Source organism: Idiotropiscis lumnitzeri, chromosome 11 (assembly GCF_059441095.1).
Source record: "Idiotropiscis lumnitzeri isolate Australia: NSW breed Sydney's pygmy pipehorse chromosome 11, RoL_Ilum_1.0, whole genome shotgun sequence".
Lineage (NCBI taxonomy): Eukaryota > Metazoa > Chordata > Actinopteri > Syngnathiformes > Syngnathidae > Idiotropiscis > Idiotropiscis lumnitzeri.
This window is the reverse complement of record NC_142401.1, coordinates 20,643,858-20,667,692: the sequence shown is the minus strand read 5'-3', so window position 1 is coordinate 20,667,692 and position 23,835 is coordinate 20,643,858. Positions and strand designations below refer to the sequence as shown.

General features: G+C 39.8%; 2 protein-coding genes across 2 annotated transcripts; both read right to left on the bottom strand.

Annotated features, from left to right (window-relative positions):
- Positions 1 to 649: 649 nt before the first annotated feature.
- On the bottom strand, positions 650 to 10,059 carry LOC148328154 (serine/threonine-protein kinase 35-like). The gene is made up of 3 exons (XM_088309556.1): positions 9,377 to 10,059; positions 6,440 to 7,181; positions 650 to 2,685 (listed from the first exon to the last, which is right to left on the bottom strand). Exons 1-2 carry the CDS (start codon positions 9,861 to 9,863, stop codon positions 6,463 to 6,465), a joined length of 1,206 nt encoding a protein of 401 aa, XP_088165682.1. The 5' UTR covers positions 9,864 to 10,059; the 3' UTR covers positions 650 to 2,685; positions 6,440 to 6,462.
- Positions 10,060 to 14,998: 4,939 nt separating this feature from the next.
- Positions 14,999 to 21,255, bottom strand: arfrp1 (ARF related protein 1). The gene is made up of 7 exons (XM_088310097.1): positions 20,942 to 21,255; positions 19,623 to 19,710; positions 19,439 to 19,521; positions 17,520 to 17,601; positions 17,106 to 17,176; positions 15,332 to 15,432; positions 14,999 to 15,251 (listed from the first exon to the last, which is right to left on the bottom strand). Exons 1-7 carry the CDS (start codon positions 21,032 to 21,034, stop codon positions 15,164 to 15,166), a joined length of 606 nt encoding a protein of 201 aa, XP_088166223.1. The 5' UTR covers positions 21,035 to 21,255; the 3' UTR covers positions 14,999 to 15,163.
- Between the last annotated feature and the right edge of the window lie 2,580 nt (positions 21,256 to 23,835).

Here is a 23,835-nt window from a genome sequence, read left to right as displayed (position 1 = left end):
TTCGAAGCCAGGCCTCCTGGGGAGACTGGGTCCTGAACGCGGCGCCTTAGACCACTCGGCCATCCGGCGGTCCTAAAAGCTGCTGGTACTACACCCGTGGTAAGTGATAGATTAATTATATTTAAAACAGACGGTCCTAGGGTCGTAAACAGTTCTTTAATTAGTTTGATTAATTTTAGTGGTGCATGAAGGCAGACTAGCAGCCAAGGACCCCTGCCGGTGTCACACCAACGCACGCACACAAAGACTGCTCCTCAGTGCCTCTTAGTTAAAATTATCCACCAATTGCTCTAACAAAATTCCCAGACCGGTCAAAACTTCTGTGATATTTTAAATGCTGATACTTGCCCTGAAAACTCAACATGAGTGCAAATGGAAGATCGTCGGTGAGAAGGGGAGTGTGGGCAGTAGAAAAGCTCATATACTTCAGCAGTTAATTGTCTTTCAGTGAATTTATTTTTATGGACAATTTTTGTGATAGTTGTTTTTTTTTTGTTTTTTTTAAACTTACTCCATATGGCGGCTTGTCACCTTGCTATTCAAATATTCTTTGTTGCAGGTTCATTCTTGAGAAAATACCCCCACAACCACTCTTCATTTTGTAACTTGCTCATGCAGTGTTTAAAAAAAACTAAAGATAACAAAGTGGTACTTTATTTCCAACCTTTATTGAAACAGAGAGGAAGCAGTATAAAACGTCACGAAACCCATAAGCTGGTCTGCGGCACAGAAAACAGTACTGTTTGAATAAAGGCTTCATACATCCATCAGGCTAAGTGTGTTGAGTCAACTCATTCAGTTTCTGTCAAAGTGAGAATTGCATAGGTACATTTGTATCCAAAATCATTCCGCTCGTAGTCAACTAGGCTCTTCAGCAAATGTCACCAACATCGCATCGTCCAATACAAATGGTTCGCTAATAAACATTTTATTTTATTTTTCTTAAATAATAAAAGCAGAACACTGATCTAACCATCTCAATTAAAGATTATCAATTCAACTCTGCATTTTTACCAAGTGAAAGATTTAAAAAAATAAGATAAATTACAGCTGAACCAGTACCTGAAGGTTTGTAAACATTGGGGAACAAAAAGGAAACAGCAAAATAATGTTGCTTATTCCAAATGCCCCTGAATCTACAGTTGCCCTGTTTTGTACAAATTCCTGCAAAGAGTGAAAAATTGCAAACATTGAAAAAAATGATAAAATAAGATAGCAACAGGCTGTGGAATGTAGTTGTTGGGGAACAAAACTCAGCAAAAAAGACGAGGTAGTGCATTTTGACTCTTTGGTAAGGGAAAAAGAAACCCCTCAAAAGGCTTGTCAGCAATGTTTCCACATCATAGTTTTGTTCACCATTTAAATTCACTAAAGCTAATGTTTACAAGAATCAAATTCATCAACATAACTGCACCTGGAACACGAAGGCTACTTGAACAATAAAAACTATTAGCAGGGAAAAAATAAAAAAGGATGGGGTGCCAGCTTCACGTCACTCATGTCTTTCCTGATAGCGAATTGCACGGTAAACACAAACTCCAGACCATTCATGTTCCTTGAATAAAGGATTCAAGAAAGGCCTTCTCAGACTTAGAAGGCACTATTTGGTGTATACTAACGTCAGTATTAAGTTATGTGTGGTTCATTCGATGGTCAAAACTAAATTTGTTGACCGTGCACTTCAGACGAGTACAAACAATACATTAAAAAACTTAATGCGCTTTCTACAAATCTTTCTCTTTAAGAGTGTGTATGGAACACTATTGTACGTTCATTTTTGTTGTTAAAACTTTGGCTTTAGTTTTTTCAGTTAACGACTACAAAAGTATCAACGTAAATAATTAAGTTACTTATAATAATTTCCCAAACAACTATAAAGCTGAGTTGTAATAATGACCATGGCTACATGAATAAGTGCTGTAACCAGTTTGTTTCAATCCAAAAGGTTCATCAGAATTCTGCAATATATTTAAACAGAAGAACTGAAAGGGAGGGACCGAACTTGTGAAAATTTTTAACAAAACTGCCGCACACGCACAATAAATACAATCTCAGCAAAGAGGAAAGACTGAATACAATTATGGACTTATTTACCTATAGTTACAGTTGGGACAGGAAAAACTGTATTTGTGTGAGAGAATGTGCAAGAGACAGCAAGTGAGAGAGCACATAACAGTTTATATAAATATAAACAGCAGGAAAATTAAATGGAGAAAAAAAGATGCATGACATTTGAAGTGTGTCCGTGCGCGTGTGCAAATATGATGGAGAGCTAGAGTGCGAGAGAGAGTAAGAGAAGCAGCATCGCATTAACATTACAATGACAGTGAATTGCCCAGAAATGAAAGGGGGGAGATCGCAGATTCAGACAAGTAACCATAAGCTTACCATTTTTGTGTATACCATGACTGATGCGAATTTCTTGGACAGGGGCGATTCTGTCAAGCTTTTCCAGGTACCCACAAAGAGCAGCAGATGTAAGGTTTCTTCTTTTATTAGAACAATCAAGGCAAAACAAATTTTCCCGGTCAGGATTAGCTATTGAGTTTAATTAAGATCAAGTTTTATGTCAGCAAATGTAAGCATTAAACTGCAGATAAAATTGCTGTCGTCCTCTTTCTTCATAGTCATCACATACAACAGGGACACTTCAGTGAAGTAGCAGCTCCAGGTAAAGACACACATCTGCAGACACACAGAATTACATTTTTTTGTATTAGAACAAGCACAATCACTGGAGCATAAGGGAGAACAATTACATGAACACCCAAATTATATTGAATGTTGATCTGTGCCGTGTCATGTGACCCATTAAGTTTTTTCAGGTATTCGATCAACAAAATGTAACGTGATATTCACAGTGCTGCGAGTGACAACTACATTTAACATAAGTACAGGTGTGCAAATAAAAAAGCCTACATCTGCAATGACACACAATGCAATTCAAAGACTCATCAGGACACACGCACACCACTTATGTACATATGATATTGTGCTGTAGGTGGCAGAGACAACAAACTAAAGCGGGGCAGCTGAGCCACCCTATGGCTAATCGTTAATAGTGAGGATAAATGGTTAAGCAAATGCTTAGATGGGTATCAAACGCTATGACACTGCACATATGGCCACGGCTCGTTTAAGTACAGTTATAGTGAGTGATCATTTTAAAGGGATACTAAACTTATATATATATATATATATGTATGTATGTATATTTATATATATGTATGTATATGTGTATATATATGCATGCGTATATATGTATATATGCATGCGTATATATGTATATATATGCATGCGTATATATGTATGTGTATATATGTATATATGCATGCGTATATATGTATATATATATGCATGCGTATATATGTATATATATGCATATTAGGGCTGGGCGATAAACCGAAAATTTACCGTTACCGAAATTTATTACAATGAACGAAATCATTTTGCCCATGTCGGTAAATTCGGTGAATAAAAAAAGAAAAAAGAAAAGCCTTTTGTCTGCGGCAATGTTCATGCCCCTTTAAGACCGCTACAGCGCCTCTAGTCATGTGACTCCACCCGTCTGTCGCTCTCGTTGCTGGCGATTCAAATCCAGAAGCTTTCTCACCACCCACAACACAACCATGCTGTGCTGAAAGTTCAAAGTGAGAAGCAAGGTTCGACAAGTGACAACAGCCCATGAACGGAGGCGACACCATACGAGAGAACGTCTCAGAGGTGGACGCGATAGCCTAGCACATAGCTAAAGATAAAGCTCCTCTAGTTACGTGGCGCGCACAGGATTTAAACGCTTCATGAAAGCCGTATTGGACTACATCGGGCCGGGAGCTTAGACATGTCAAGCATTTTGCATCTACATCCGACTTGTGGTCGGGTCGCAACATGGATCCCTGATTGAGCCTAACTGTGCATTACATAGATGACAAGTGGCGACTGCGCACCAGAGTACTCAAGACGGCACATTTTCCCCGATGATGCACACTTGTTTATTTGGCTTGCATTGACATTTTCTTTAATTTTATTTAGCGTTTTTTTATTTGCCATTATTTACATCATGAGAGCATCTTGGCGCAATCTATTTGCAGAAAAAGATTTCGCAAGAGGTACCCTTTTTCTTTGTGACATTGTTCAAGTCATGCAAAGCAAGCTCAGGGTTCGCGGTTAACCGCTTCCCGATTGCCCGGGGCAAGTGAAATTAGGCCACGGGCAAGGTAAAATTATGGGCAACTTGCCCGACCGCGCAAGCATTTTTTAAAGCAGCCAAATATCTTTAATTTTGACGAAAACGGTGGTGTGATCTGTTTGTGTGCACTGTATGGTGATGGTTTAACCCAGACAACCCCTTATGTTTTGGTATGGTCCATTGGCCTTATCGGGGGCAATGGGCGGGCGCTACGGGGATCAGTTAGTTCAGTGAATGTCGAGTTAAAGTGGACGTCAATAAATCCCGCAGTATTGGAACTCGCTGTTGTAGCATCCTCATTTGAAGTTTGAAAAACACAACAAAAACCTACGATATTTCGGCCGAAAATTGACAGCCGGAAGTTTTCTTACCTTCTGCGCATGTTTACAAAGTGGCGACGAGTTCGTTCAAATCCGAACATTTCGGATTCCTCTGACATGACTAAAATAGCTAGAATATTTTTAAGTAGACAATTCAGTTGTGAGTAAGGAAGGGAGTAATATTTGATTATTGGCTGTTAATTCATTAGCTCCATGATGTGACCTGACATAGTGTCAGTGACTGTGTTCTGTTTATGCTATGAAACTTATGGAGGCAGCACCACAGGCACTGGTCTTAAAGGAATACACAAATCTGCCACACTCATAATTTACTCATGTGATTCCTCAATTAATACGCTCTCCTGGACTTAAAATTGATCATCTGGATTGCTGTAATATCATTTTCCCAATTTAACATGCAGATTTGTTAATTATTAAAACTACAATTAACATTTTCAATAACTGCACAGGATGATACATTTGCTGTTGTGAGTAGGGTTTCATGGTTGATGATGAAAACAAGATTAATGTATGCTTATCAGATTATATGTTTATTTACATTTGTGGCGCACATTTTACAACCATAAACATTTTATTCTTAGAGAAAAAAAATTGTCACTTGCCCAAGTCGGGCAAGTAATTTGGCCACTCGGGCAAGGCAAATTTTAGTGGCACTTGCCCTATGGGCAAGCAGTTTTTAAAGTTAACCGCGAACCCTGCAAGCTATTTGGAATGTTCATACAAATGATTTTTGTACTTTTATTTTTCATTGAAAGTAAAGTGTACCAGTTGGTCAATAAAAAAAACAGTCAATATGCAATTCCTGCATTTATTTTGATTTTAGTCCACGTGGGAATTTATCGTGCATTTATCGTTATCGAGGTAAAATTGCTCGATTTCTCGCGATATATATATATATATATATATATATATATATATATATATATATATATGTACCACAAGTCCAAACTATCAAACATACGTCTTGTTTACTTGTCACAGCTTGTTGTTATCAGAACCAAGTAGCCTACCGAGTATCACTGTCACCATGCTCCGTCAAAGTAAAGTGTGTCAGTGTGTGAGCAGAGACGAATGACCGAATGTTTTGCCGGTGTGTGCGCGGCGCATGCGCCCTGCGTGCTGTCCCGGCGGTGCGCGTGCCCAACTGAAGGATACGTTACCCTTCATTGGAATTTTTTGATAGACACATTACATGTACAAGAGGAAGGGATGTCATAAATTTTGAGCGTCTGACGAACCACACGCTAACAATTTCGTCCCGTCTAGTCAACGAGAATTCATGTACGTCACGTCATGTTTTCGTGATCAAAGAACCTCGTTTAAATTGCCATCGTCTCGTTATCGTTTTGAAAAAAGGGGCGTTAACAAAATATTTTCGTCATCGTTGACGAAAATAACACTGCTGAGAAGGAAAAAAATAACAAGTGAGCGCCAAAAGCGGGCATACCTATTTGTTATAAATCTCGTCACCAAAAAATCATGTCATTTTTACATGCCTATGATATAAGTGCTCATGTTAAAGTCAATCCAGTGTCCCTTTATGATGCTGTGGTATAACCTTATATGGGTTCATGCTCGACAACCATCTCAGTTAATACAATTCTGTGAGGAAAAGAGGACCACAGTAATGCTAAACACTAATCACTAGTTATTGTGAATGCTTCATTTCAGTTCATGCTGCCAAGGGACTTGTTTTTCCCTTTAAAGTAAAACCATGATTTACAAAATAAACTTCATATTTACTTTAGTTGAGATTCATCTTCTTGCTTTCTATGCTTGTTTGTTTTGTTTTTTGCACACGTAACCAAAAATAATTGCAAATATTGTGCTAATGTTGCAGTGGATATCTAAATTCACACCAATTAAATAAAGAACAAAACAAGATCAAAAAAGTAATGGGACTGTTTACCTGAGAAATGATCAGGAGCAAAGTCACACAGGACACATAACCTGGTCCATTCTTGTCTGGAGCTCGAAAGCATCAGGTCGGTCCTGAGGGTTGACGGCAAGCATGTCCAGCAGCAGCTTCCTCACTCCATCAGACATGCATGACCTGCGTTTCTGAGGGATGTTAAGTACCATCTTAGGATTTTCTAGCAGCGCCTCACCCACTGGTACAATGTCTGCTCCTTGTCTCACATATGTTCCAAGGAGCTCTCGCTTGGACTCAGCATCAATAAAAGTAATTCTCTCCAACATGGCCCAAATGATGATGCCAAGAGCAAATATGTCAGCCTTGGCTGTATAGTGACCTTCCCAGACTTCGGGAGCCATGTAGAAGTCTGAGCCACATGCCGATGACAACCAAAACTTGTTTACGTTGACATTTTTCGTTTTATCTTCAACTTCTTTGCCCTCGATGGCATTTCCTAAACCTGCACAAACTTTGCTAAGGCCAAAATCTGCAACCTTGAGGACAGGAGTCCCTGATCTCTCAGATATGAGAATATTGTCCGGTTTTAGGTCTCTGTGTACAATCTTGTTCTCATGTAAGAAAGCCACAGCACTGGTAAGCTGTAGCATAAAGCTATTGTTGGTTTGTGAGTCAGGCCTCCGAGACAGGATGAACTGGTTGAGGTCACCTCCTTCGCAGAACTCCATGACAAACCACAAGTAACACGGCTCCTCTGGAGGAGTCAGCACTCGTTCTCCTGCAGCACACAGAGGACATTCGTTCAGGAGCAGTAATTTTATTGCAATGGAAATGTACCAGAACAAGATACTCCATGTGATGAGAAGAGTGAAGTAGCGCATCAGCCATTGTAAGCATTTTGGTCTGATCCTGAGACTCCTTCATTTGAAGAAAGTTCACTGGATAGTGACCCTCATCACACACACACACAAAGTTTAGAATTACCTATATCTAGGGCTGTTTGATATATTAAAGTGTTTTTTGCCAAGTAGTTGTCAAGTGAAAATGACATCAGCTCAGCTCACAAACAAGAAAACAGGTGACCCGTGATTGTTTTTTTACTTATTATTTGACTCCCTCTTGAACCAGACCAAGACAATAAATTCCGTAAATAATTGCGATTAATCAAAGATTTTCTACTACGATTTTTTGTGAAGTTTTTAACCTGTATTTACTTGAATAATATCTTAGAATCAATGTAAAATACCAAATACGAAGTGTATTTTAAATCAAAGAATGTTCTAATATCTTTCTTTGATCCTAGAATACGATCTGAATGGAGTCATCTTTACAGTAATCTTTCTTAGAAACAACACAAACAAATTCTCAAAACTTATACAGTACATTTAGTTGCAAGCAGCACACTGCAACAATGTTGGGTTGCAAGGCCCAGTGGTAACTTACGCAGGGTTTTTTGTTCTGAGATGACGCGCGAAAGATGTACAGCGGATATGGTACAGTGTTTAAATTTGGCTCTGCAAGATATGCAAATAAAAATTTTAAGTAAATAAAACGGAGTTAACTGAGTTAAAATATTAAATCGCATTAATGTTTTTAAAAATTAATCTTGGGTTTCATTTTGACAGCACTACTTTAAACAAGATGTTCTCAAAGGGAAATGGACACAGCTTGGAGTTTCGCAGAGTGTCATCAGCAGGTTACAAAAGAGATACAAAGGGACTGGAAAAGCCATGGAAAGGCAATAGAAGTATTCTTTGGCTACTTCCAATACTTGACTGCTTCATTGTGAACAGTTACATGCTGCACCAAATGATGACAGCCCCTCAGCAAAAGGCATTTTTGGGCAGGTCAGTGGCATTGCATCCACAGACTCAGGCAACACCATATTAGGCCAGGTAACATACATTTTTAGAATTTTGGACAAAAACAGCCAGACTGTCTTTACGTTTGTACCGATCTTTACATTGAACAGGGAGCATTAACATTGGACTAGGGACTAGTCATGGCAGTGAAGAGATCCTCCCTAGACAACCTGATGAAGCTTGAGAGGAGTATAAAAGGAAAATGAATGGGTGAGACGGCAAAATATTACAAAAGCGAAAGACTGCAAATAGTTCAAATGTTTTGAATGGATGTTCTTTCATTGAATTTAGATAAACATTCAAAATATGGCCTTCAAAGTATTCATTGCTGGTTTACAATGCATATTAACACTGACGCACAGTTTGAAGTAGTGATACTGTGACGTTTCTTGGAACACTGTGACTGTACAGGTAGAGTTGTAAGTTCTGCGCAACAATAGGAGTGAAATGTGACAAAAAATGGATTGTAGCAAACTTTGTTAAACAAAATCTTTGAGAGTATCTTGTAAATGTCTGAAGCCAATTGGCTAAAAGATTTAACACAAAAGAGATTTGTATTTTTATTTATCTCACTGACAAAGTGGTCTTATGTCGTCTTCCACTGCTTAACTGTAATTCTTGCTGTTACATTTTCAAGTCAATATGAATGAGCATGTTATTGGCAAGGATTTGCACTCCAGATATGGTAAAATTAGCAGGAAGTATGCTTAGCAGGTGCCATGACACTTGTGTGGGATGGACTAAACACCTTTGAAAAAACAGCAAACATATTACTCCACTTTAGAGAGACAAACACCCTAAAAAAGGACCCTCCCCCAGTAAAGATTGAATGACGATAACTGACCTGTAACACACGTTTACTTTGATTTTCTCATTCTGTCTTATCAATACGTATAGCTTACATTTCATGTCAGCACGGCAAACCACAATAGCTTACAAACAAGAGAGCGACCAAACAGATGTTCGGGCATGTTAAGTGGTCAGTGGTTTTGAAACCACTTAAATAAACCGGAAACAACACTAACACACTCGATAGAACCTGTACCACTCAAAGTGTTGTATGGTGACTCAGCATGAACAGCTCACGTTCACCAAAAAAAAAACGCGTTACCTTTGAGAGAGGTTTCCACAAGCCGCAGGTACTGTTTTGACCGTTTGTTCCCATGGCTCATCTTTTGGGCCATTTCGTTCCTTTGTAGCACACACTCCTCCAGTTGGACAACATTTTGGTGGCGCTTCTCCAAACTTGTTAGCGCCCAGAACTCCTGGAGGGCGAGCTCGACGTTTTCCGGTGCATCGCACCGAAGCTTCTTCACAGCTACCCTGGCACCAGATCTTCGAGCCACCGCTTCATACACGACACCATATGTGCCCCTCCCGATTTCGCGGAGCAGGTTGTAGCGCGGGGCCATGACCTTTCTCTCCAAGTCGTGTTGCTTGAAGAAGCCAATGTCTTCCTCCATCTCATGATCTTCTTCTGTGTTGGCCTCACTCAGGCATCGTAGCACGGCGGACTCTTCACCTTGCCCTCCTGTTAGCTTGTAGCTGTCTCGCGAGCTCCTCGTGCGTCTCCGCCAGTTGTCGCCAACTGTGCTCATCGTGAATCCAGTGGTTCCAACATCACAAACGAATGTGTCGGCATGGTTTCACCGATGGCACTATCAGTGCCACTAATTATTTGCGTTTTGAACTGTCGGAACAGGAAAGAAACTGGCCCAGTGGCATAGCGGGAGGAAACCAGTAGTCAAAGCCAATGCGCGAAAATACTTCCGCTTTCATGCCTATCAAAATAAAAGCGAGGCGTTTGAAGTCTGCTGATCGACGAGTATATCGTGCAGCTGTGCCATAGCGGCAGGGGTGCAACTACCTACTTTCTGGGGGGTATACAAACACAAAAGAGCCCTCTCCTCGCCCCACAAAATGAATAATAATACTACTAATAATAACGATTTCATTTTTTATATGAAGCCTATAAAAAATATTTTTGGGGAAGGTCACACTTTTATTTAAAACCTTTATTGAATGTTTCACTGAGCCATATGTGACTCTTTCTACGCTGACACGTCACAACTTACCTACCTTCTTTTAACCACTTTGAAAAGTTGGTTTTTATGCCTGCATAATCTTTCTTCCTCTTTCTTTTTCGGTTTTGTGCCCCTGAGCACATTCTATTTTGCTTCTACATCTTTAGCATCATCAGACGTTCGAATTGTAAGCACTCGCGGCTCGCGTACTCGAATGAGTGCGCACTGGACTCGGTCTGTGTCTGTGTGCGCGCGGCGCGCCGGAGGGGGGACGCCGGGGACAGTCTCGGAGCAGAGGGGTGCCTATCAGTGGCGTGCCTCTATTAATATTAGTGATAAGATCAAACCATACCCGTGAACAATCCGCTGTTTAATAATTAAATGCCCACTCAAAAATTATTTTCCTCCCATCGCTTTGGCGCCCCCTCTTGCGTGGCGCCCCTGTGCGCCGCATATACCGCATACATACTTTTTGCGCCACTGCATAGCAGCGTTGTGGTTAACGTACGTTCATTGCGGTTTATGGGCGGCAGAACATACTTTCTGGGCCTGGTGAATATTTTGATATTTTAAAGTTGTCATTAAAAAACAGATATGGCCCTGTAGCGCCGCCTAGAGTAGAAAAACGAAATAGAATTCCGGTACGTCTTACCTGGGCCTACATAAACTGGCAGGCACGTGTAACACTCCAAGACACAAAAATGTCCTTTCCAATCATATGCTAAAATGAAGAGGAAATAAGCTATGAATGTCCAATTGTGGCCCATTTTTGCACATTTACAGGGGTCATAATTTTGCACCCTCGAGGATTCATCTGATTGACTTCAAACTTCAGCTCTATCATCTTACGACCTGGGAAAACAACAGGGGGAAAAAAATCAGTTTTCAAAATACTATAAGATGGGCACGGGGCAACAAAATTGGCATTTAGAACTTTGAATTTATTTTGCCATAATGAAGGATAAAGCTTAAAAACGCCCTTGCACAAGCGTAAAAAAATCCCAAATTTAACATACTTATAAAACATGATGGGGTTAACGCGTTACAAACGATACATGGTCCTGTAATATATTACATTTAGGCGGTAACGAAGTGACATAATGAGTTACTGTTGAATATTTTTGCGTCATTATTACAGTTACTGAGTCTTGTAACGTGTTACAAATTTGGGACTACAACACATAATTTAGCAGGACAGCATGTAGCCGAGTAAATATTTTGTCTTATCATATTTTTCTGTTTCAATTTTGTGAACATTCTCAAAACTTGTCAAAACCTGTTTAAACAATTGAAGTGTTCTTTTTGTGCATCATTAATCTGCATTGACCATTTTGTATTGGTATTGGTACCAAGCGGGGCAATCATTAATAACACACAAACTGCCCTTTCCCAGCAAAGCAGAGACAGCTTTTGTGTGGGTAAGACGTGTTGTGATGCTCCATTGTTTTAAGAGTATAAATGTTGTAGCCATATTGTTTTATTTCAGATTTGATTCAATTTGATATTATAGATATTGTACTTTCGTCATTTTGAATATTTGAAATGATTTCACCCCCTATGTGTTGTTAATGGTATGGCAGGCTCGTAGAGTGTTCACTGATTGGCGTGCACTGCGATAGGCTGGCAACCAGTTCCCAATATGGTCCAGCTGCAGCCACAAATGGGCGTTCTTGTTTTCTAACGGGAATGCCCTGTTCTTACAACGGGAACACCCCCTCAAACCAAGGGCCACGTCCAGTGTCACCTGTTCTCTATGGCATTAGATTTATGCCACAATTACGTAAGCGTAATGTCAAATACAGAACACAGACACAAACAGTCGATAGAAGGGTCTTCTGCATTTTAATTAGAATTAGAATTAGAAATCCCTTTATTGTCATTGTACTCAAGTGTGCAACGAGATTAGAGGGCTCCCCTCTCCAGTGCAATACAACAATAATACAGACAAATATATAAATTAGATAAATAAATAAGAGAGTGCAATGGAATTTAGTACTGAATAGGGTATATAAAAACACATCACGATGCTGTTCTGCAAGGTAAGGGTGTTCTCGTGTGTGTGTGAGAGTTCAGAATGGAGATGGCTCTCGGAAAGAAACTGTTTCTCAGTCTATTGGTCCTAATTCAAAAATATATTTTTTTCAAATATCTTTGATTGGCATCACTTTATTGTCCCTTTAGTTCTATGTCCATCCATAAACATTTCTCTGTTTTAGTATTTTTTTTTCATAATCAGAAATCACTTCTCGGAGTTGTGCATTTGCATCTTCATCATTAGATGTCACCATAGTAGTCGTTTTGCAATAGCGCCGCTCTATTCTATTCTATTTTATTACCCCATCTCCGGGTTACGTTTGGATTGTAAACAGCCAATCAGAATCAGCCCTAGTGTTCGACTCCTGATTGATGAAGAATTGTGGCACAATTGTCACGCCTGCATCGCAAGCATGAATCAGCGTTCTATACGTGTAGAGTAGAGAGAAGCTGTCAGCGTAAAACCGATTTTGTGTGTACACTTGGAGGGTCTTTTACACGCGGAACACGTTTTTGTACCCACGAAACATGTTTTCGTACACAGTATTTGACATTACACTTACGTAATTGTGGCATAAATTTAACGCGGTAGATAATATCACCAAGGCCCACTACGCACACAGTGTCACGTTGGGAACACCCCGGTTCTAACTGGATCCTTTTCATTGGTTGACTAAACGCTGACAGTAACGCCCAGTGTGCATTCTTTTATCCTAACATGAACGCCCCGGCTACAGCCAGACCCTTCTCACCAGTTCAGGGTGTACCCCACCGACTGCTGGAGAGAGATAGCTGGGATAGGCTCCAATTAAATCGTTAACTAAACATTTATTGAAAAAAAAATCACGCAATTAAATATTTTAATTCAGTTATATTTACTTCAAAATTTTATTTGCATATCTTGTAAAGCCAAATTCAAACACGGTACCATGTTAGCTGTACATCTTTAGCACATCATCTCAGAACAAACACCCTGCTTAAGTTACCACTGGGCCTTGCAAACCAACACTGCTGGAGTGTGGTGCTTACAACTAAATGTATTGTATAAGTTTTGAGAATTGTTTCTAAGAAAAATTCCTGTAAAGAAATACTCAATTTAGACCGTATTCAAGGATCAAATAAAGTTATCAGAACAGTCTTCAATTTAAAATACACTTGTGATTTTACATTAATTACAAGATATTATTCAAGAAAATAACTATTAATAGCTTATCAAGAAATTGTAGAAAAAATGCAATTAATCGCAATTATGGAATTTTTTGATTAATTAGTTAAAACAATTAAATCGCTTGACAGCATATATATATATATATATATATATATATATATATATATATATATATATACCCATCCATCCATCATCTGTACCGCTTCTCCTCACCAGGGTCGCGGGGGTGTGTATGTATATACACAGTGAAACCCCGCTACTTCGCGGTTCACCTTTCGCGGGTTCAGTGCTTCGCGGGTCTAAAAAATATTCGGGAGCATTGTAGTTTCGCCGAGCGGCACAAGGGGGCGCTGAAGCGGTTAGACGGCCGGCGTGCGCCGAAGAGGAGAGTGGCCGAAGAAGAGCAGGTTCCCCCGGACACGATTGGTGGCGACGGACACGATCGGACACCGTGCGTGAGCTCCGAAGGAGACCGGCCGGCGTGTGTGGCTGTCAAGCCGAAGATAAACAATTTCCGCCCGGGCACTCGCGCGGCGACATTTGGCTTCGTTCGGGACCGTGCGTGAGCTCCGAAGGAGACCGGCCGGCGTGCGCGGTAGTTAAGCCGAATAGGAGCACCTTCCGCCCGGGCAACGGCGGAGAGCGAGGCTGTCAGTTATGAATGAATAAATAAATGAAGAATGCCACCTTTCATTTCACTGTCATGATCCGTGCCTGTCATGCCGCGTGTGTTTTTGTTTTTTCAGCTGTGTGGGCGTTCCTCCAGCGATCGTCTCGTGCTGCGAGACGCGCTGATTACACTGACTATATTGTGATTATAATAAATATTGTAACGTTGTATAATAAATCAGGCCAATTTGTCCATCAGCGAACGCTTTTATTATTAAGCCAAAAACGGCTGCTGTTGGCCGCAACCACGCCGATCAGAGAGAGAGCAACACAACGACAACAACATAACGTTCACTCCCCTGCTGCCTTCACAGCCTCCACAGAAAAGAGGAAAACACAGAACCCTTGAACTATTTACAAAGTCGCTACACTATCTTTGTATCACCACCTTTTTTCCCGTGTCTGCGTTTGGAGAGTCCTGTTCAATCCTCCAGTTCTGCTGGAGTATCATAACATTCACAGGGCACACCGGACGGCGTACCAGCAGGTAAAAGTCGAAGTAATTAAATAAATACAAAAAGAAGTAATTGAATAAATACAAAAATAATGGCTGTAATAAGTTTTAATAATAATGTTTTTTTGTTATAACATGAATTTCACTCTCTCTCTCTCTACCAGTATATATATATATATATATATATATAGGTGCGAAGTATATATATACGCGGTGTTTTTTTTTTTTTGAAGGTGCGACGCTACTTCGCGGATTTTCAGATTTCGCGGGTGGTCTCGGTCCCCATTAACCGCGATAACCGGGGGTTCACTGTATTTTTAATCTTTTGAAAAGCCATCAAAAGTTAACTATCTTAACAAGTGTGGGGAAAGACAACGTCCATACAACAGTTTAGTATCATTTTATCAGTCAAAGGCAGTCCTAAATCGGTAAATAATCAAGCTGACCAAAGTTACAGAAGACAAACAAGGGTAGAGTTTTCAGCTCCAACGTTTACAAGTATTCTTGATGTGAAAGTCTCAAATCAGATTAAAGGGATGTGATGCACATCTATGTGATGTCCTTCTGTCTGGGTGGCCTGTGAATGTTCCTGATCACACACTTCACCATCCATTCGATGCCTTCATGTACTCCTTTCCTGCATCAGAAATGAACAGAATTGATCTCCAAGATGAATTTTGAAGAAAATAAGTGGCATTACTGAAGTGGCTTACTCACCCCGTGAGGGCAGTGCATGGCTGGACTAAACAATCTCGCTTGCCAATTTTGGGTGCACAGTCACTGAAGGCAGTTTTGATATCTGGCACGGACAAACAGTTCTGATGAAGGAACAGACACAAGGCATGATAAGACTGCAACAAAACTGTTTGAAAATTCCAAGTGTTTACTGAATTGGGAAGGTTTAAGGCAAGATCAACTCATCATAGCAACTGATAAAATTATTTTTTTTCACAAATGAGATTTCTATATTGTTTTGTTGAGTTGGTCTATACAAATATAACCAGAGGGGAAATGAGTATGTATTGTATGTATATATATGAAAAATGAAAATGTTTATCTGCATTTAACCGCCACTCCATTAGCCATCACCTCTATCATGGTGGAGGGGTTTGTGCGTACCAATGAGCCGAGGAGCTAAGCTGTCTGCCGCTTCAAGTCCCTGGTTGTGTCACCCACGGGAAACAGGTCCCTAAAGAGGGACCAGACAAAGCAGGGCTCAAAAGACCCCTTATGACGAGTGTAATAGATGGACATTATCCCTTGCCCAGATGCAGGTTACTGGGACTACCCGCTGGAGGTGGGGCTCAATACTCAGCGCCCATTGGGACCGGCACAATAGGACAATGTGGGGCCGCCTTCACATGGGCTCATCTCCTATGGGAGGGACCAAAGTGGTTGCCGTGTGAACTGGGCTGACAGCCAGAGGCGGAGACCTTGCCCATCCAATCCTACTAAAGTCTAGGGAAAATGAAACTCTCCGGCAGGAAAGGAGGCCGAGCCGGTGTGTGAGGTTGAGAAGTTCAGACTAAATGTAGTCGGGGTAACCTCCACACACAACTTGGGCTCTGATGCCAGTCCTCTTGTAAGCAATTTTGAGTTGCCCAACGAAATGCATTTTAACAGTTTTTTTTTTTATGGACCGACTGGTACACAATGGAAAATAAAAGTACAAAAATAATGTGTATAAACATTCCAAATAGCTTGCTTTGCATGACTTGAACAATGTCACAAACAACAGGAGAAACAAACACCATGTTCAAGAATCCATGCACCAAAACACCCAAGGCCGCAGTTTGATGATTGACTTTGTGGTCATGTCATAGGACTTGCTGCCACGAAGTTAGGACACTCGGGTGAAAATAGGGGCGGAGCTGTAAGCTGACAACCACCTGGTGGTGTGTTGGCTACAATGGTGGGTGAAGATGCTGGTCTGGCCTAGCAAGGCCAAACATATTGTGACGGTCCACGAAGAACATCTGACACAATCCAAGCGGACCATGTTCCGCTCCTCCATTGTTGAGGTGGCCGACTGGAGCTGTGGCACATAGGTGGTCAGTTCTTATCAAGGCGGCAACGCCGAACTCCTGAAACTGCTGATGTGTACCGGTTGGGCTAAGAGAATGCAGCGTTGGCGGTCGCTGAGGCAAAATAGTGAGCGTGGGAAGAGTTTAATGTGGCCAAGGAGAACGACTTCTAGACGGCTTTGAGGAAATTGTCATCCACCATCCGACATCTCATGAGGGGCAAGCAGTGCGCCATCAACACTGTGTATAGTGGGAGGAGGCCTTGGGGACGACTTAGGCCAAGTTGGAGGGACTAAGTCACGCTTTTGGCCTGGGAACACCTTGGGATACCCCCGGAAGAGCTGGATGAAGTGGCTTGGGAGAGAAAAGTCTTTGAGCTTCTTTGCCACAGCTACTGCGCCTCCGTGACCCAAACCCAGCTAAGATGGATGGATGGTTGCATTTAATTGAACAGAAATATACAGTACCGGTACGTCCTGTTTGTTGACGAGGACAAGGAGTGGGACACCTTCTAACACATCACTGCTGATCATTTTCTCTGGAATGATGTAAGAAACGGCTAATTATTATCATATCGTTCTACATATGTAATCAATGTAATCAATTTCTCTCCCTCTCTCTCGAGATATATATATATATATATATATATATATATATATATATACAGACACACACACACGCATGCACCCCCCTACACACACACACACACACACACATACACACGCATGCACACGCATACATACATACATACATATGTAGTGGTAGTTCACTGTACCACTTGAGAATGGCTAAAACAAAACTGAAATTAACCACACAGTTTTAACCATGCTTAAAGGAAAAGCATATATATGCATATAAAAGCGGCGTGTTGGGTGACTTACCAAAAGCTTCCTTTGTATCAGAAAGTCGTTCTTCATCAGTTGAGTCTATCACATAGATAACTCCATGGGACTCTGCGTAGTACTAAATATAAAAAACAAATCATTGTTAATCTCGATCTCCCTCTGCACGCGCGCGCACGCACATGCGTGCACGCACACGTGCACAGACAGACAGACAGACTGTTTCTGTCTTCCCCTAAAACTTTTTTCAAGTTAAATTTTTTCAGGCACATAGCACATTTTGAATGTTTAGATTAGATTTATGCATACCAGAGAAGCAAAACAAATGCTTATTTTCATTCCAGCACTTATTTTTGCTTTCTTTAGCACAGTGGATTTACCCAATTTAATTCATGATGTCAGTAGTTTGTCAATTAAAAAATGCCTTGTTGCCCAAAAAAGTGAAAAATGTTTACAAGGATTTCTCTTAGTTTTTATAGGTAGTTTCATAGTAAACATTTACATGCTTGCGCTAAACATCAATGCCTATTGCGTTTGTGGATGGCTGCAGCAACATGGATGTCATGGAACTGAGGGACATTTCCTCAAGTTGGCAGGTAAGTCTACTTAACGCCACCCGTTTTTTTTTTTTTTTTTAAGTCACGCTAGCTCAGCGCATGCGTAAGCGTCAGGTTGTATTTCCTGTATTCACGGTCGTAGCTGGCGATTCAAATCCAGAAGCTTTTTCACTCCCCACAACACAACCATGCTGTGCTGAAAGTTCAAAGTGAGAAGCAAGGTTCGACAGGTGACAACAGCCCATTAACGGAGGCGACACCATACGAGAGAACATCTCAGAGGTGGACGGGATAGCCTAGCACATAGCTAAAGGTTAAGATCCTCTAGTTACAGTGGTGCGCACAGGATTTAAACGCTTCATGAAAGCTGTATTTCCCGATATGGACTACATCGGGACGGGAGCTTAGACATGTCAAGCATTTTGCATCTACATCCGACTTGTGGTCGGGTCGCAACATGGATCCCTGATTGAGCCTGACTGTGCATTACATAGCCGTCAAGTGGCGACTGCGCACCAGAGTACTCGAGACGGCACATTTTCCCCAATGATGCACACTTGTTTATTTGGCTTGCATTGACATTTTCTTTAATTTTATTTAGCATTTTTTTAATTTGGCATTATTTACATCATGACAGCATCTTGACGCAATCTAGAAAAAGATTTTGCAAGTGGTACCCTTTTTCTTTGTAACATTGTTCAAGTCATGTAAAGCAAACTATTTTGTAATGTTTATACAAATGATTTTTGTACTTTTATCTTTCATTGAAAGTAATGTGTACCAGTTGGTCAATAAAAAAAACAGTCAATATGGATTTCCTGCATTTATTTTGAATTTAGTCCACGGGGGGAATTTATTGTGCATTTATCGTTATCGAGGTAAAATTGCTCAATTTCTCGCGATATTGATTTGAGGTAATATCGCCCAGCCCTACTTTCTCATTCTTCTGGAATTTATGCAGGCTGACCTCTTCTTTCGATGTGTTGGTACACCCAGCCACAATGCATCAGTTTGGCATATTCACTGCCTTAAATGTTCTAAATTCGTTTGAAAACCACAGACCGGGGATAGAGCAAGCCAGGAAACAATAGTGAACTGCTTTCGCGCTTCCTTCAATAACGCAGCCAGGCTGATGTGTCCGTCAAGCAGACTCCACCTAATTTACGGGCGTGACAAAGTCCCCGGCAAGTCTATCCAAAAATCCTCGAATCATTTCAGATTTTTTTATTCGTGCTGACATTGTTTACTCCAGACCTATCATATAAGAGCCAATGTTAAGATCAGTCAAGTGACCCAATAACAAAACTTAAATAGCAGGATTTTATAGAAAATGTTTAAAATAAATCCTTTCAACAGACACCGCTGCATGATTGGTGGATGTTATTGCTCGAAGAAACTAACTTTATCCCAGAGAGACTGGAGTTCCTCTTGGCCTCCCAGATCCCAGAACATTAGACGAGCCTTGCCCACATCAATAGTTCCAACTGTAAAAGAATAAAATTAGCACAAATAATCTAGCAGCAACTGTAAACTAGACTATAGTATACACATATACATACACGCAAACACACCAAACCATACTTACTGTTCAGTCCAACTGTACTTGTGATCTTGGATAAATTCATTGCCTTATAGTTCTTGCTGAACCTTGTTTTGGTTTGTTCCAAAAAGGTCTGTGAAGATAGTTATCATACAAACAGGAGTTAAACAAGAACATTTGTATTCCATTATTACCATGACATGACAGTCACATAGTCTAGCGGATATGTTGCAAAACCATAGAAATGATCGGTTGATGTAAAAAAAAACAACAAAAGAAACTACTCTACACTGTTAGCTTTAGAGGTGAATAAAATAATATAGTTTCAGTCAACTATTGAAAATAATGTCTAGAGCTTGCATTGAGCTTTCAGGACAAATACTGTACATTTTGGAGGCTAGAATGTCAGATGCCATTGAGTAAACAGGATCATGAGAATCAGATTCATCTGCATTAACCAAGTAAGTTAAAATAAACAAGCAATTTGTCTCCGGTAATCAAAAAGACAAGCTAAGCAGTGACAGAGTCCTCATTATTTCGTGGCAATGGACAATTGTAAGTTGCCATGTTCTAATGAATTCACATTACATCAAAGTAAGAGTAAGGTCGTATTCTCAGAAAAATTACAGTGGTAATCTTTATTTATTTAACCTAAAATGTCAATGGTACTTTTAGTTATTTAATCTTGATTTAGCCAGGTAAAGCAATTTGGGAACAGATTCTCATTTGTATAGATGACTTGGCAGCAAAGTTGTGAGAAGGCCTACTAAATATTAAACAATAAAAGTAATTAATGTGCTTGTGAATGGCCCTCTGCTTTACTCTTTATTGATAGCATTCGTGTAAATGATAGTTGATTAATAACACATATGCATTAACATTCTCGAGTCACACGTTTCATATCAAAATTATATTGTATTTTTGTATACAGGAGCACTTCTCAAATATGTTGTAATGTAATATGTCGCCGCATCCATTTGTCTTATCGAGTAGCCCACTTCACTGCGACCAAAGTGCATTTCTGTATCCAAACTATGGTCTATTTCACACTTTTAATGGAATTCGATTATATAATTTCTTTGAAATAGATCAATTCACCTGCAACCAAATTCGAACAAAAACAACCTCTCGCGACGATTATAAAATGAAAGTAGTAGCCGCCCCCAATATTTACGGATAATAAGCGAAACAAGTTCGCCTTAATTTTCAAAAGATTAATTTTAAGTAAAACTAACAATGGAATGTAGTTCTGAACTTTATTAAGGTAAACTAAGACGATCAAAGTTAACATTACGAAGGTGACGTGAACAACTGAATGGCGAACCTCACAATAACAGCATGTCAGACAGAAGAGACGAAAATACCGTTTTTCCAGCGTTATCCAATCCAAGGATTAAAATGCAATATTCGTCCTTTTGAAACATGTATTTATATAATCCAGACAATAAAGTATACATCGCGAGGAAGAATGTCCAAATGTTAATGTTCGACTTCCAACCAAGTTCAGCCTACACGAGCCAATAATTTTGATTCCTTCCAATGTGGTTCCATTGCTGATTTAAAAAAAAAATTGTGTTTAGGGGCTAGAATCACCAATGGAGAAAATACAATTGAAAACGTCGACATCAGTTTAATCACTGAAGCGGACGTAGATCACGATATATTTCCGTACACTAAACAAAAGTAGTGCAGTGTGAATTGTGGGAAATGAAGTCAATTTTTATTCTTGTCAACGTTCTGCTTGTATTTGTCAACCGACATTTAAACTACATTTCCCAAAAGATACAGTCATTTGTGGCGATGGAAGCCCAAAGAGGCCAAAACACACCGTATATAGAAAGGACACTAGAAATTTTTGACAAAGTACTTATTTGTATACAAATGTCTGTGATTAGCGGGTGTTGAATGCATTCATTTGTTCAATTGCGTCCTTCAGTTATTAAAGAAAAATCAATTCAGAATTATTGGAATTTATTTTGATCAAAACGATCCATTCACTATTGGTACCACTTCTCCTCACTCGGGTGGCTGGAGCCTATGCCAGCTGTCTTCCGGCAGTAGGCAGGGTACACCCTGAACTGGTTGCCAGCCAATTGCATGGCACACATAGACGAATAACCATTCACGCTCACACTCATTTGTAGGGGAAATTTTAGAGTGTCCAATCAAACTGCCATGCATGCTCTTGGAATGTGGGAGGAAACTGGAGTACCCGGAGGAAACCCACACAGTCACAGGGAGAACATGCATACTCCACACAGGAAGGCTGGAACCGGAATCGAATCCACCTCTGTATTAAAACTATTTATACACATTTTATTCTTAATTGGACATTTTCTTGTCTACGTCGCAGTGCCTCATTAATTTATTCTATTTTAAACACGCTCATAAATAACAGTGGGCGGAACTAACGCAACTCAACTTTAAAGGAACATCCACCCAGGATGGCCCATTTTTCAATAACAAGCTCAATTTATGCAGATTTCAGGAAAATTATATTAGCTTGTATTTTAAATTTGTGTTGATCAATTTGTTTAGGATAAAACAACAGAAAAATACACATAGACGAATAACCATTCACGCTCACACTCATACGTAGGGGCAATTTTAGAGTGTCCAATCAAACTGCCATGCATGCTCTTGGAATGTGGGAGGAAACTGGAGTACCCGGAGGAAACCCACACAGTCACAAAGAGTACCTGCATACTCCACACAGGAAGGCCGGAACCGGAATCGAATCCACCTCTGCATTGTGAGGCCATCGTACTCACCATTTCTCCACTGTGCCGTATTAAAACTACTTATACACATTTTATTCTTAATTGGACATTTTCTTGTCCTCATTAATTTATTTTACTTTAAACACAATCATAAATAACAGTGGGTGGAACTAACACTACTCAACTATAAAGGAACATCCAGCCAGGATGGCCCATTTTTCAATAACAAGCTCAATTTATGCAGTTTTCAGGAAAATTATATTAGCTTGTATTTTAAATTTGTGTTGATCAATTTGTTTAGGATAAAACAACAGAAAAATAAGGAGCTTAAAAACACCTTCTGGTAATGAACATTTTGGTCTCGCCCTCCTCCCCTCCATCCATGTCTTGGTGGTAGTCACATCAGGCACAGATGACAATTTGTCCATTCAAAGTCATTGGAAATAAATCGCTAATAACATCAAAATAATGGGACCAACTGGCTTCAAAATGCATGTGGACATCTCTAATTGAGCACACTTCAACCGCCCATCTTGTCTCTTTTCTTTAACAATTCACCAAGATACGTGAATGCAATGCATTCCGAGAAACTTTTCCTAAGCTTGATTGTTCGTAGGTCATTATATATTACAATATCAGTATTTCAAATCCGTTCTAAAGAGCACAATGACAAATATTTTTGCAATTTATTCGCTGCTTTTTACTTAGTTTTGTTACTTTTATTTGGAGTATCGTGTTGTGTTTTGCATTTTGTTTTAGGAAAACATGACTGTGATTGGAGTCAGAAACAATAACATCTCAGCCACGACAATTTGAGCATCGTATAAAAACTATTGGAAACTATTGGAAGAGAGAAAAAATGGGAAATACAATCAACTTTTCTCTGATCGTGGTATTTGGATAAGTAAATGGCTTCCATTGTTTTTGAGGGTTGAATAGCTCACCTGTTTAAATCATGTGATTAAATGTGAGAAGTGAATCGAATTTGTCAAGCATTATGAGACTGTCACAATATTACAAAATAAGAGAAACTCATTATATTACATTGTTACTGCCAAGATGTACCATATTGCTGTACGTGTTACTTTGGTAACATGTTGCCCCCAACACTGTTCGTCCGAAGCGGAGAAGGGCCACTTTCATTTGGGATCGATACTCTTTGTACTGATACCACTATATCAATTCTCAAGTTTGATACATTAAATACTTCATTTTTTTCAATTTGAGGCACTATATTTGCAGTATTGTACCACAAAGGAAATGGTAAACACTCGATCCTCACCTAAATGTTGGTGGATATACTTGAAGGTTTAAAGTTTCCATACATAAGTCTCTCTCACCAGTAGGATTTGCCAGGATGTTTATCCAATATTCACCATAATACATACAGTATATATTTTTTGTGATTGTCATTTTTGGGCATTTACAGTTGATATGTCATATTTCATAGCAACATGTTATGGTTATATAATAGTGATCTACATTATTCATACTCAAAGAAAACATTTAAATGACACGTTCAATGGATGCTTGATAAT